The sequence below is a fragment of the Myotis myotis genome, unplaced genomic scaffold (genome assembly GCF_014108235.1).
Source record: "Myotis myotis isolate mMyoMyo1 unplaced genomic scaffold, mMyoMyo1.p scaffold_m19_p_6, whole genome shotgun sequence".
NCBI classification, from domain to species: Eukaryota; Metazoa; Chordata; class Mammalia; order Chiroptera; family Vespertilionidae; genus Myotis; species Myotis myotis.
In genome coordinates, this window is record NW_023416368.1 from 62,814,429 (window position 1) to 62,830,467 (window position 16,039).

Genomic DNA, 16,039 nt, shown 5'->3' on the forward strand with positions numbered 1-16,039 from the left:
CCCAAATCCCCTCAAAGTGACAGGATTTGCTGTCTTTCTTAAGCATTTTAAGAGTTTATTCCACTTGGGAGAAGGATCCAAGTAAGATTTCTTTATTTTTCCCTCAGTAGCAGCTGTTACACCAGAGAACTACATTCCCAGGAATGTTTTCTCTGATCTCTCCCACTTCCTCTTTCTCTGCGCAAACAGTGAGGTTCCTGGAGAAAAGGCTACAAGTGTCCCTGTTCCCAGGACTGCATACCTCCACAACCGTACATGTCCAGCTTTTAACAATCCATTAAAAGTCAGTTGGGCCCTAACCGGTTTGGCTCAGTGGATAGAGCGCCGGCCTGCAGACTGAAGGGTCCCAGGTTCGATTCCGGTCAAGGGCATGTACCTTGGTTGCGGGCACATCCCCAGTAGGGGGTGTGCAGGAGGCAGCCGATCGTGATGTTTCTAACTCTCTATCCCTCTCCCTTCCTCTCTGTAAAAAAATCAATAAAATATATATATATAAAAAAAGTCAGTTGGGGTTTTTTTTGTACTTGTTTGTATGGCAGCGTAGTTGTTGTTTTTTATTGTTGTTTTTTTCTTTTTTTCCAATTCACTAGTCTAGCTGAGTTGCTGCCTATACTAGATAGTGATTGCCTGTACCCTTGTCTTGTCTCTTTGTGGAGGCTGACTCCACCTTTCCTCAGATTTTACCCTAATCGGTTGCCCTTGGAAGCCATCATTCTGATGGCACAAGATCAGTATAATATTGCAGGTTGCCCCACTTCTTCTTGACTGCATAGGTATGACATTCTTTCTATCAGTCTATCCTGAAATGGAGACGGAATTCTGTAATACACATTATTAATTCATTCATTATATAAATTACCAGGATTCCAGGAATCTTTGGGTATTATGTTATTAATATTTTTGATGTAACCAAAATAAGGATTAATTCTCTTTCAAAATATTCCAAAATATAGTTTAATATCTAAATGGTATTTTCTTCATGAAATTTTTAAGAAGTGCCATTCTAATATTTAGAGTAATAAGAAATAAAGACTTGGATTTTCTATATAAACTTAGAAGCTATGTACTTTGACATACATGATTTAAGGTCTAGTTAATTTTTGTTGTTGCTGTTAATACTTACCAGAGGATATTTTTCCATTGATTTTTTAGAGCAAGTATAAGGGAAGGAGGGTTTGAGGGAGGGGAAAGGAGAGAGATAGAGAGAAGAGTAACATAGATGTGAGAGAGACACATCAATTTGTTGCCTCCCACACACTCCCCAACATGGATGGGCATAGAACCTGCAACCCAAGCACATGCCTTTGACCGGAAATTGAACCCACGACCCTATGATGTGTGGGTTGACACTTTAACCACTGAACCACATCAGCCAAGGCAAGGTGTGCTATAACTTTTTAAAAATGTATCTTTATTGATTTCTGAGAATGAGGGAAAGGGAGAGAGATATAGAAACATCAATGATGAGAGAGAATCATTGATTGGCTGCCTCCTGCACATCTCCTACTAGGGATCAAGCCTACAACCCAGCCATGTGCCCTTGACTAGAATCGAACCTGGGACCCTTTAGTCCACAGGCTGACGCTCTATCCACTGAGCCAAACCAGCTACTATAATTTTTAATTAGCCTTTTATATTTCACTATTACACATCCCAAGGGTATATATATAAGATAAGTATGATTTAAATTAAAATAAACACTGAAAACTATAGACTTAATAACTATTTAAAAAATATAGCATTGACAACACATTTGAAGCCCCTGGTAGGGTCCTCTTTACTACATCCTCCTTCTTCTTTCGATATAATGCTACCATGAGTTATATGTTTACCAATTCTTTGCTGTTATTTTTACTTTTATCATAAATGTGTATAATGTGCATATACTTACAGCATATAGTTTATTTTTTCCTGTATTTTAATGATATAAATTGAGTTATATGATATAGATAGATAAATAGATAGATAGATAGATAGATGGCACTGTGCTTGGGGATTTATTCATGTTGATGCCAGTATCTGTAAAGTATGGGCTTTCAGAACATGGACTCTGGAGCCAGATGACCTAGTTTTAAATGTTGGATCATTAACCTAATAGCCTTCATAGATAAGTTAATTAACCTTCCTGACTTCTGTTTCTTTGCCTATAAAGCATGGTATTGTCAAAATATAAATAATTCATATGGTCAGAGGTGGTTCAAGGTGATATGGACCTTGAAGTTTTAAAGCACCTACAATTTGAAGGTGCTTTAAGACATAGAATACAAATTATAGATAACAATTAGATAAAAATTGGGTATTTATTACAATAAAAATCACAGAAGGTTATAAATATATTTGTAGGTATTGCACAAATATAAAACCACATATACACATTGCAAAGCTACTTTCAGATACTTGGAAAGGGCTTGTACAAATGAGGAGCTCTGAAACTTAAAACTCTATCAGCTTCATGGCAAATCCGATTCTGTATATATAATTTGAGTACTAGTTCTGTAAGAAAGACTGATAGGTTTTTAATTGATTACTCACTATTATATTAATGAACACTTTTCCAGGGTTTTTTTAAGTGAAATTAAATATTATTAATTTGATTATTTATCTATGCTATTAAATAATATTGTTACACATAGTTTTACATTTTTCATTTTGGTTTTCCTACCAAAGAAAACAGTTGCTTGAGTTTTGGTTTGCTTATCAATTTGAAATAATAATTTTAGTCCATATAAGTTTACTGTTTTATTGTGTGTGTTTTTTAATATATGAAATGGTTTACTTTAGGAAAAATGGTTTGTAAAATAATATGTTTAACTAAATTAAATTTATATTACTTAATTATATAGTGAGAAGCTTCTATAATTTTTAGAAAATCACATAAATCATGAGATTATAGTACTTTCATCAATTTCAATCATCTACATATTGAAATTGATGAAAGTGCTATAATCTCATGATGAAAAGTTACTTTTATTGCTATTTTATGAAGATATATTCTTTACACATAAAAAGCTAGGAAAATAGCTTTTACAAATTAAAATCAAACTAGCATATTCGAAACGAGAAAGGAATTTTCAGTGCATATGAAAAAATATACTACACAGAAAACCTCATTTAAAGTATAGTAATACTGGTGCCATGGAATTTAGAACAATGAGGAGGAACATAATATGAAGTAGAAAAGTAAACTTAAATTTAAAAATTGCCTTTTCTAATAGACAGAACCTATCATTCTGATTTGGGATAAATTCTTGTGGTTAAATACCGACATGAATTAAGCTGTTGTTTTCTAGTATAATCATAACTGATGTTTACTGCCTTGTGTACTCTGATTGATCAGTGCTCATCAAATATAGGTTATTAAATGTTTTGATTATTACTCTTTTATAATTAGTTATAGTCAATAGTAGCCATACATTTTCAAAATGTAGAAATGTGCTACAGATTTTGCCCCCATAGTTCCTCACTGAACTGCCTCAAAGAGAATATAAGCAATTGACTCAACAAAATAAATGATTTTAAGTTTTTTGTGGACTTTCCAGACATCACTGCCTTGAGGCAACTTTTTAATGGTGTAGGAGCTCATAAAGATTTAATTGGGAAAGAAATATTTATGGAGTGTATTGGCAGCAAGATTATAAAGGTGTAATGAGAGTTCAGAATAAGTAAAAGACTTGATCCCTGAATTCAGGAGTGTCTGTTCTAAGGCCATAACTCTCAACCATGGTTGAGCATCAAAATTGCACATTTGATTTAGATGCTGAAATGAACTATTAAACAATTAGAAATGCTGAATAAAAATGAAGATAAGGAATAGGACTGATGTATCTATATTAAAAAAAAAAGCACTGGTAATTTTGAGGTATGGCTAAAGTAATAAAGAACCTGGGACGAGGAAGATGTATTAAGAATCTTATATAATAAAAGCCTAATATGCTAACTGTTCAGTCATTCGGTCAACCATTCAACCAATCAAAGTGTAATATGCTAATGATAAGCGAAGGCCGCTCAACTGCTTACTATGGCATGCACTGACCACCAGGGGACAGATAGTCGACCGTCAACCAGTCACTATGATGTGCACTGACCACCAGGGGGCAGACGCTCTGACCAGTAGGTTAGCTTGCTGCTGGGGTCCAGCTGATGAGGACTGAATGAAATGGGTTGGATATGCCTTGCAGCCCTCCCTAAGTCCCTACCTAGCTGGCCAACCTCCTGCATCCCTCCCCAGCCTTGATTTTGCACCGGTAAGGTCCCTTGGCCTGGCCTGTACCCTCTTGCCATCCGGGACCCCTCAGGGGGGCACATTGACTGTCAGGTAGTTCCATCTTTATAATCTATATAATAAAAGCCTAAGTGACCATTACAGTGGAACGACCAGAACAACTAGTCACTATGATGCACATTGACCACCAGGGGGCAGAAACTCAATGCAGGAGCTGCCCCCTCGTGGTCAGTGTGCTCCCACAGGGGGAGCGCTACTCAGCCAGAAGTCGAGCTCACAGCTAGTGAACACAGTGGTGGTGGCGAGAGCCTCTCCCGCCTCTGCTGCAGCACTAAGGAGCAGTGATCCAAGTGGTAAGGAGCAAGCAGATGGGTGGTTAGGAGTGAGGGGTCCCGGATTGTAAGAGAGTGCAGGCCAGGCTAAGCCGCCCTCCACACCCCCATGCATGAATTTTGTGTACCAGGCCTCTAGTTACATAATAACAAGTGTAACCCCAGTCTGATCCTTTGGATGTTAATCTTAGACCCTTGCTTTGGTTGGTGTCTTAGTCTGTTGGGTTGCTATAACAAAATACTGCAGACTGGGTAGCATGAACAGCAGAAATCTATTTCTCACACTTCTAAGGCTGAGAAGTCCAAGATCAAGATGCCAGCACATTAATGTTCTGGTGATAGCCCTCTTCCTGGTTTATAGCTGGTGCCTTCTTCCTTTGTCCTCAATGGTGAAAAGGGCAAGGGATCTCTGTGGGGTTTCAATGAAAGGAACATTAATCCCATTTATGATGGCTCCACACTCATGACCTAATCACCCCCAAAGGCCTCACCTCCTAATACCATCACATTGGGCCCTGGGATTTCAACAGATGAATTGGGGAGGAGACACATTCAGACCATAGCAGTTGGTGACTTGAAACTTAAAACCAACTAATTTCAGTTTTCTGATATATAAAATGGGACTAATAGTAGTGCATTTTGAAGAAGCCATTTAAAGGATGAAATTTGATAATTTATTTAAATTATTTAGCACAGTATTTGGCATACTTAAGTGTTCCATAAGTATTTATTGGGTTTTATTTTAAGTGTAGCAAAAAATCCATGCTTTATTCAAAGTGGTGAGGGAATATTCGTCTTGCTTATTCAAAAAAGCTGCCTGAAAAGGTGATTATGAAGTTGTATATTGAAATAAAATGAATGTGGAAGATATTTCTTCCATTTAGAAGAGGAATAAAACATGAATAAAGGTACATCGATTAAAATAGTTCACCTATATGCTAATTTAGAGAATATTCTAAGTTAAATGGATTTCATGTTGCAGAATAACACAAATTGCAATAAGATACTTTATCCAAGGTTATATCCTTGGATAATTTTCACATCATTGGGTGTTTAAACATTCTCAAGGTTATATTCTTGGATAATTTTCACATCATTGAGTGAGTATCTTTATTATAGTAAATAGGGAAGAACCATGCTTTCTAGGTAGCTATATAGAACAACACATGTTTATTTCAGATTTTATGAAGATTTAAAAAGGGTTTTTTTTAAAAATCTTCTTTAAAAGACCTACTTACAGTTTGGAGTATATCAATATGAATATAATTACAAATATTAGATATACTTTGGTTTTTACAATTCTTTCCAATTATTCTTGTCCAGTGAAGGGATTGATCTCGGTTCTGACCATGATTTGTTCTTCTTGGGATTAGTCTGTCTTCTATATGCATGCCTTGTGTGCTTGTCTACCCTGTGCATACTGGATATCTTACTGTATATTTTAAGCAATCCATAATTATTTTTGGCTCATAATCCTTTCCAAAAAATTTTTTAAAATACATTTTTATTGATTTCAGAGAGGAAAAGAAAGGGATATAGAAACATCAATGATGAGAGAGAATCATTGATGGGCTACCTCCTGCACACCCCACCCTGGGGATCCAGCCCACAACCTGGGCACATACCCTGACCGGGAATCAAATTGTGACTTCCTGGTTCATAGGTCGAAGCTCAACCACTGAGGCACACCCTCCAGGCATCTCAAAATATTTTTAACTCTAGTCACTTGGAATTGATTTCCATGGAAGTTTGGCTTTCCAACATTATACCCTACTACATATCAACGATGTGCCTTAGTGCTAACTGGAGGCACAGCTCTGGTCTTTCTGTTTGGCATTTCCATTCTCTAGACTAAGTGCTCTGTCCTATTAGCAGTGTTTTTAATAGTAGCCTGTGGTAATGCAGGGAGTTTTATCACACATTTGTATTACACAGTAACTTCCTTGTTTAGTTTTCAAGCTCCAAATCCTCTCCTATTGTGCAGGTCTTGGGGTTTTTTTTGTAACTGCAAGAAAGTTTCCGCTGGGAGTTATAGAAATGTGGTATGATTAATCTTATATAAAATGATCTTGGGAAATTTTATTTGATAGTAACTAAGGAATTATAATTCTTCAATGGATAATATGATGGCCACAGCATACAGTACGTTTCCCCTTCCCTCCTGCCCTTTCTCCTCTTTCTTGGACTCCCCTGTTTCTTCCCCCTTCCTCTTCCTCAAACCTCTTCTTTCTTCTCCTCCTCCTTCTCTTCTTTTTCTTCTTGTTCTTGTTCTACTTCTGCTTCTCTTTCTCCTCTAATTCCATATTTTATTTTTATTCTTTTTTCCTCACCCCTTCTCTCTCCCTATTTCTTTCTCTCCTCCCTGCAAGAACATTTTCCTTATTTTTGGACCCAGGTTTAATAGCCCCTATTAATTTTTTGATTGCAATCAACCTGTAGTGAGTATAAATCAGAGGAAAGCTATTTTTAACAGAAATGCACATGCTATGAATATGTTAAAGTTAGAAACATATAAGTATACTTTTGGAACACTGTTACATGGGAATATCAGTAAGTTATATTTTGAAGATACAGGATAAAACATCACAAATGAGGCAAAAAAGTTTTCTTGACCAAAAGACACTGACACAGTTAATTATAGTTTAGAAAAAAAAGTGCTCATTTAAATATATATATTTATGTAAAGAAAATATTAAAAGATTAGATATAATTTTTACAAATATAAGGCAATGAGAAGACAATGTTGGGAGATATTTACATTAAATCAGAACAAAAAGGGCTGTCTAATTATAAAGTTGGTATGAGGAATAAAAAAAAAAAATCCAAACCAAAAATATTCCACAAAACGTGAAAAGAAGAGCAATACATTAAAAAAAAAAAATAGGAGAATCAACATAAAAAATGGTAAGCTCAAGAGGTGAAAGAGAAAATAAACAAATAATTCTTAGAGGGTAAATCTTAGTAGTTACCAAATATATGGAAAAAGCATGCCTTTAATAATATTTGTAATAAAATATATTAAAATTTTATAATTATATCTGAAGACTGAGTGCTACAGCAGCCTCATATTCATCTTCATTCTCTGCCTCTGAGAAAGGGAAGAGATGCAGTTGTTGATTTATATTGTAAGATGCTATTGTTTTTAGATCTTAGGAAATTGATCCAGCTTTCCCTCTTCCTTTTCCACATGTACTCTCACTATAATTTCTAGGTTCTTTTCTTCAGATCTACCATTGTATCTGACTTTGTCATAGACGTTTGTCTTGACTTTCTTCTTTGTTCCCTTTTCCTGGCTTTATTCCTAGCTCAGTCTATGATTGAGAAGGAAGGCTGCATAGTGTAGGGATTTACAGCACAGGCTCTGGAGTAAGCCTACCTGGGTTCAAATCCTAGCTCTACTAACTGGAGGTCAAGTGAAACCAAGGAGAATATTTTACATCTTATTATCCCCCTCTATAATGTGGGAACATTATAGGAGATTCTCTTTTTGTTGTTGTTATTGTTAATTCTCACCCAAAGATATTTTTCCATTAGTATTTAGAGAGAGTTGAAAGGTAGGAGGGAGACAGAGAGAGAAAACATCCATGTGAGAGAGACACATCAATTAGTTGCCTCCTGAATGCACCCCAACCTGGGCTGGGATTGAGCCTGCAACCAAGGTACATGCCCTTAACCGAAATCAAACCCAGGACCCTTCAGCCCATGGGCTGATGCTCTATCCACTGAGTCAAACCAGCTAGGGCAGGAGATTTTCTTCATATGGGGTTGATATATGGCTCAAATATGTCATTATTTATGAATTGCTTAGAGCAGTATCTGGCATACAATAACCGCTGTATAAATAAGGATCAAAATGCATTACATTTAAAAAATATTTTGCATAGATAATCTGTTATCTTCCTTTTAATGCTTACAGTGTTTTGTAATACAGAAGTATTTTTATATAAACATATTGATACTTCTTTCTTGATTTTTAACTTCTCTATAGCAATAAATATTTCATTAGCCAAAATTGTAAGTTTATTCTAGCATATTTATTTTTTATATTAAGTATTTTATGCATAAGTTATGTTGATTACAACTTTATTGAAATATGATTCTGATACTATAAATTAATCCCTTTAAAATGTACAATTTAGTGGTTTTAGTATAGTCACAAAATTTTGCAGCCATCGGCTATCAAGTTTAGAACATTTCCATCATTCCAAAAAGTATTCTATATCTTTTAGCAGTCATTTTCCATCTCCCATTCCTCTCTCTACTGGTAAACATTAATTTATTTTCTGTCTCTATAGGACTGGGTTATTCATGCTGTAAGATATATCAGAACTTTATTCCTTTATTGACAAATAATATTGTATATAAATATGCCACTATGTGTATATCTATTCATCAATTGATAGGTATTGAATTGTTTTTACTTTTTGATTATTATAAGTTAATGAGACTGAATATCTGTGTATAATTGGTGTGTAGAAATATTTTTTGTGTGTTTTTTGCTGTTGTTAATCCTCACCTGAGGATATTTTTTTTCCATTGCTTCTTAAAGAGAGTGGAAGGGAGGGAGGGAGGAAGGGAAGAAGAGAGAGAGAGAGAGAGAGAGAGAGAGAGAGAGAGAGAGAGAGAGAGAGAGAGAGAGAGAGGAGGTACATTGATTGGTTGCCTCCCTCATGTGCCTGGAACCCAGGTACATGCCCTTGACTGGGAATCAAAATCATGACCCTTTGGTGCGTTTTTTGGTGTATGCCTAGGCATTAAACTGTTAGAGACATGATGACCCTTTGTTTAACTCTTTAAGGAGCTGCCAAGCTATTATCCAAAGGAGGTGTACCATTTAATATTCCTACCCAACAAAATTTGAAGATTCCAGTTTTTCCAAATGCTCATACAATTGTATTGTCAGGGTTTTTTTGTTTGTTTGTTTTGTTTTGTTTGCCAGTCTAGAAGATGTAAACTGGTATCTCATAGTGATTTTTATTTGCATTTCCCTAATGACTACTGGTGCTGAACGCCCTTCTGTATGCTTATATTGTCCATTGGAAATTGTCCATTGTAAATCATTTTTGAGAGATAGCTGTTCAAATCCTTTACCCATTGTTTTAATAGGATTATTTATGTGTTTAATTTCATGGTTCATTATATATTCTGGATACAAGAACCATATGAGACAGATAATTTGAGAATTCTCCCATTCTGTGTAGTAGTTTTTATATTTATTTATTTAGTTAGTTAGTTTCATGATAGTGTTCTTTGGGGAGCAAAAGTTTCTAATTTTGATGAAGTATAATTGATCTATTTTTCTTTAGTTTGCTGCACGTGGTCATGGAAATCTTTGCTCAGTTGTCTTAGTGGTGAGCTAATGATCAGACAGAGATTTAATTAAATACCTTGAATCAGTAAATCCTCCAGACTTTGCTAAGGTGCTCCACTTCCATTTATTGACATGTGTTAAATGCTCCTACAAGCATTTACAAGTCTGCGTTAGTCTTCACTAAGGTCAGTCAGAGATGAGGGATTAGGGATTCTGGTCATGGATACAACCCTGAACATTTGTCTGGTCTTCTGTCTTCCCAGGAATACACAGATCTTTTTAAATCTCCTTGTGGACATCCCATTGGTATTTTCTTTTACGTTTATGTTGTTGTTGTGGTGCCTGTTGTTATCCACAACTAGTAAGTAGCTCCATGTTAAACAGCGGATTTTGTGTGTTTTGTTTGTTTGGTTTTTTAATAAAGGCTTAAGAATAGAGGCCTTTAACCAGATGAGGTCTTGGAGAAGTTCTAAACTTGTTCTCAGCCCTCAGGTGTTTGCTAGGATGATGAGTTAAGAAGCTGGTGGGTCAAGACTTCCAAAGCAGCTGAGGAGAGAGGGGCGACACAACTCCCATCATTTATGGAGATTCAGCCGCTTTTTTTTCACCAGGTTTTTTGTTTCGTTTTGTTTTGTTTTTAGAAATAATTGACATACATACATACATACATATATGGTTTGATTCACATATATTGTGAAGTGATTACTACAATTTGTGGTCTGTGGATTGGTGTGAGCTTTTGCCTATTTCCAGAGTTTTAAAAAAGTTGAGTTTAACAAATTTGCCAATCTATCCATTGTTTTCATGAAAGAAAACACTTTCCGGTCTTTACTGTTCCAAAGTTGTTTTTTAGATTTTATTTTTACAAATAAGTGATATTTTTTTCCTTTTTCTTCCAAAGTGTTTATGCAATTGTTCCCATAGCTTTGAAATATTATGGTAAATGTTTTCTAATTGTTTTTGAGTTTTAAAAAATCCTGTTCTATCAATATAGCTATAAATTTTATCTATGACCACCCTGTTTAATTTTTTTCTGTAAATATATAATTAAAGGATATAAAAACAAAAGGAACAATTACAAGTGTGAATAATGTAATTAAGATCTCTTGTTTTAGCTACAACTAAAAAAAAAACATAGTATATCTTTATTCATTGAAAATGTAAACTGGATTAGAAAAAAATATGTGGAAATTGAGTTAGTTTACACATAAACTCATATACTTCATATAAATACTAAAAAGCTATATTTATGAGTGAGATTATACATTTTAAACAAAACATGTCTTACAAAAGTGGTAATTACTAGTCTCCCAACTTTATAGGACTTACAATGATTATTTTGATAATTTAAAACAATATTTTACTCTATTTACTTTGCTCCTGAGTACACTTTTTAAAATTGTTTAAAAATATATTAAACACAAACAGGTCACTTTTAAATTTTACTTTTTTTTCCTATAGGACTTTGGAGATGATGGATCCTTGTATATTACTAAGGTTACCACAACTCACATGGGCAATTACACCTGCTATGCAGATGGCTATGAACAAGTCTATCAGACTCACATCTTTCAAGTGAATGGTAAGAATTGTGGTATTGCTATAATTACTTTTTGCGCTGCTAGATATTCAGAGTATTGTAGTGGACTGGGAAGGTAAGGCTTCATTTTTAAGTCTTTGGACTTACTGTTAATGCAAACCTTTTTTTCAATTAAAAATGTGTTTGAGTTGAATAAATACTGTAAGCTGTACCACTTTTCTCATCAGGAATCATTGTAAAGTATCTCATTCTAACTAAAAAATTAAAGCAAAGAAAATTGAAATTACCTTTTAAGTTTAAAAATATCAACAAATAAGCAACAATATAAATTTTAGAAACTGAAAAAAGAAACATTTAAAAATGTAATCAGATCACCTATTTCATTTATCTTATTAATGATATAGAAAACTTATTATCTATAGCAAATTTTATACTCTTAATGGTTAATTTGATGGCTATGAATATTCGCCAAGTAAGCTGATATCATTCTTGTAATTCAAGCTTTGTTTTCTTTTGACTTAATTCAAATTTTAGTTATTTAGTTGAATTGGTGATATATGATTGCTTATTTCATTAATACACACTGATTCATTTTTATACTAATAAAAATATATATTTTAATTAAACTTGTGATTTATAAAATGAAGGCAGAAACTCCCTTGGCTCCTAATAAAGGAATAATGATGTCTCAGAGCTCTCTCTTCCCAACTATCAGTCTTAATATTATGAATTAATTAAGAGAAATTCAATACATTAGTCTCTCTTTATCTGCAGAGAATAGACCCCCATTGGGTGCCTGAAAGCACAGATAGTACTGAACCCTATATATACTATGTTCTTTCCTATACATACCTATGTTATAGTTTGATTTATAAATTAGGCACAGTAAGAGCTTAACAACAGTAACTAATAATAAAATAGAACAATTATAATAATATACTATAATAAAAGTTATGTGAGTACGGTCACTTGTTTCAGGGTTTCCCTTGTTGAAGTCTTTGTATAGGCTCAGGGTTTATATATATCTCCTTTTCCCCCAGTTGACCCCAGCCCCCCAGCCATTCCCACCCCGGGAAAGCCCCCACCTCCCCAGTGTCTGTGTCCATTGGTTATGCTAATATGCATGCATACAAGTCCTTTGGTTGCTCTCTAACCCCCTCCCCCCGCCCCACCATTTGTCTCTGGATCCATTCTTGTTTATCAAATTATATTGATAATTATATCCCACATATGAGGGAGATCATGTGATATTTATCTTTCTCCTACTGGCTTATTTCACTTAGCATAATGCTCTCCAGTTCCATCCATGTTGTTGGAAATAGTAAAAGTTCCTTCTTTTTTATAGCAGCATAGTATTCCATTATGTAGATGTACCAGAGTATTTTAATCCACTCATCTGCTGATGGGCACTTAGGCTGTTTTTATATCTTAGCTATTGTAAATTGTGCTGCTATGAACATAGGGGTTGTGTATATCCTTTCTGATTGGTGTATCTGGTTTCTTGGGATATAGTCCTAGGAGTAAGATTACTGGGTCAAATGAGAGTTCCATTTTTAACTTTTTCTCCATACTGTCTTCCACAGTGGCTGCACCAGTCTGCATTCCCATCAGCAGTGCGGGAGGGTTCCTTTTTCTCCACATCCTTGTCAGCACTTATTGTTTGTTGATTTGTTGATGATAGCCATTCTGACAGGTGTGAGATGGTACCTCATTGTTGTTTTGATTTGCATCTCTCAGATGATTAGTGACTTTGAGATTGTTTCATTTTATATGTCTCTGGGCCTTCTGTAGGTCCTCTTTTGAAAGTATCTATTTAGATCCTTTGCCCATTTTTTGAATGCATCATTTATCTTCCTTTTGTTAAATTGTATGAGTGCTCTGTAAATTTTGAAGATTAAACCCTTATCAGAAACATCATTGGCAAATATATTCTCCCATGCAGTGGGCTTTCTTGTTGTTTTGTTGATGGTTTCTTTTGCTGTGCAGAAGCTTTTTATTTTGATTTAGTCCCTTTTGTTTACTTTCTCCTTAGTCTCCATTTCCCTAGGAGCTACAAAGATATTGCTATGACATATGTCTACTATTTTGCGCCTATGGAGTCTTGTAGGATTTTTATGGTTTCCCATCTTACATTTAAGTCCTTTATCCATTTTGAGTTTATTTTTGTGTATGGTATAAGTTGGTGGTCTAGTTTCATTTTTTTGCATGTATCTGACCAAATTTCCCAGCATCATTTATTGAAGAGACTGTCTTGACTCCATAGTATGTTCTTGCTTCCTTTGTCAAATATTAATTGAGCATAATGGCTTGGGTTGATTTCTGGGTTCTCTGTTCTGTTCCATTGGTCTATATGTCTGTTCTTGTGCCAGTATCAGGCAGTTTTGAGAACTGTGGCTTGGTAATATAGCTTGATATTTCTTCTTCTTTCTCAGGATTGCTGTGGCTATTTGGGGTCTTTTTTATTCCAGATGACATTTTGGAGAGTTTGTTCTAGATCTTAGGAACATTTTTTCTATTCACATTTTCTACGCATATAATTAGCACATAATTAATGCCTTTCCCATCTTAATTAAGCACTTATTGTGCACTGTGGCTATAACTTTTGCACTTTGAGTTATGAGCAAAATGAGAAGGATTTTCTTTTGTCTTCACAATTTACAGATAGAAGATACTGGATTACTCTAAATTTTAGCAACCTCAGCATACAATTATTTTCTTATTAAATTGAGAACTTTTATCTTTTTACTTCATGGAGGAGCTTCCAGCTTCTCTTTGGCATATCCAAATTGCCAACATCATTACTCTTGTGCTTTGGGGCGATTATTAAGTAAAATAAGTGTTATTTGACCACAAACACTTTGATACCATGACAGTTGATCTGATAATCAAGACAGCTACTGAGTGAGTAATGGTCAGGGAAGGTATACAGTGTGGAGATCTGGACAAAGAGATGATTTATGTTCTGAGCAGGTATACTGAGACTGCTGGATTTTTCATCAAGCTACTTAGAATTATGTGCAATTTAAAATTTATGAGTGGTTTATTTTGGGCATTTTTATTTTGTATTTTTAGACCTCAGTTGACTGCAGGTAACTGAAACTGCAGGAACAAAACTGCAGAAAAGAGAGGAATTACTACTTTAGGAGTGATTGCCTAGGCTGAACACAAATGCTTTCCCTTTTCCAGGAACAAAGATCCCTGAACTTGGGAGTAAAACCAGTCTCTTCTATTATCTCCTACTACATGTAATCTACTTCAAAATCTTTGATATAAATGTTGAAGGATAGGATTTGGAAAGAGGGACAATCATATTATCATTACTGAACATTAGTTGAAGGTGAAGAAAGAGAGAGAGAGAGAGAGAGAGAGAGAGAGCCCTGCAGTCGTTGGAGAATGATGTAAAGCCAAAAGAGGGAGTTTTACAGATGTGATCATTTTTTATGCTGGGGTAAATCCCATCATAAAATCCAGTAAATGTTACTGGACTAGTCCTTTTGCATGTGTGCATCAAAAGACTCGAACAGGAGCTTGCAGCAAAGAGAATAAGGGTATATTTTTAGGAAGTGGTCCCTGCCCTGAGATACAGGTGAGCTAATGCACAAAGACCTGGCTCCCTGATAGCTTTGAGGTTGTGGGTTATATAGGGGAGAAACCATTAATCATAGTGACTAAGGGAGTTAGAGTCATGGTCAGGGCTGGGTCTTTACTGATTGGTCAGTTCTAGGGTAGGAGATAGCTGATCAGTGCATCTGGTCCTGATTGACTTCAGTTCATGATGTTGCTTCGTCTGGTTGTCTGCTTTTCTGTGGCCAGAGAAGACAGTGGGCGGTGGGGAAAGGGAACTTACATAATACTTTAAACAATAAAGAAGTAAAAAATAAAATTCACAATTCAAAAAACAATAAAGCACAACTGAAGCCTAGATGTCATCTCTAGTTTGACTGAAACTCTTCCTCTGGAGTCAACAGACCCGAGACTTTGTTCCCAAAATTATTTGATGCCAATCAGAACCTCTTTGTCCTGAGGGCTTACTGATTAAGGGGTGGCTGTACAAGGGAGAAGGAGGCAGGTGGTGAGTCAGGGTGCTGGATGTGGCCAGTTTTAATCAAAAGGAAAGAAAGGAGAAAAGGTCATATTTAACAAATGGAGTTTTATGCACATTACATAAAATGAAAAGCAACTCATTTAAGAGAAAAGGGGTAATTGCAGTAGTTGAGTCCTTAAAGAGTTGATGTAACATAGTTATACAAATGGAAGGATTGATGTTTGGAAAATGAATAGTTAATCTATTAAAACAGTGAGCAAGACAGACTGGGAACAAGCCCTCAGGGTGGGAGCATGTGGAAATCCTCTTTACATTGCTTGGGTTTTTTTCAGTGCAGTGAGGAATACCAACTATTGAAAATGAGGAATTTGTGAGAACATTAGTGGTTTGTGAAAGGGTAATTATATAAAACTAGAGGCCCGCTGCATGAAATTCGTGCAAGGGGCTTGGCCCTCGCAGCCCTGGCTTCGTCTGGAAGGTCATCCGGACAGTTGTTCTGCTGTTTGGTGTAATTAGCATATGAGCTCTTTACTATATAGGGTACTTACCTTGCAGGACAGGATAGTGATGGAAATAAGCAGTACAGTGG

At 35.4% G+C, this 16,039-nt stretch overlaps 1 protein-coding gene across 1 annotated transcript in view; it reads left to right on the forward strand.

Moving 5' to 3' along the window:
- Positions 1-16,039, forward strand: part of FSTL5 (follistatin like 5) — a 602,839-nt gene that overhangs the window by 443,523 nt on the left and 143,277 nt on the right. Inside the window, exon 8 of the mRNA XM_036315585.1 lies at positions 11,327-11,447. Coding sequence (XP_036171478.1) covers positions 11,327-11,447 — 121 coding nt within the window. The remainder of the gene's footprint in view (positions 1-11,326; positions 11,448-16,039) is intronic.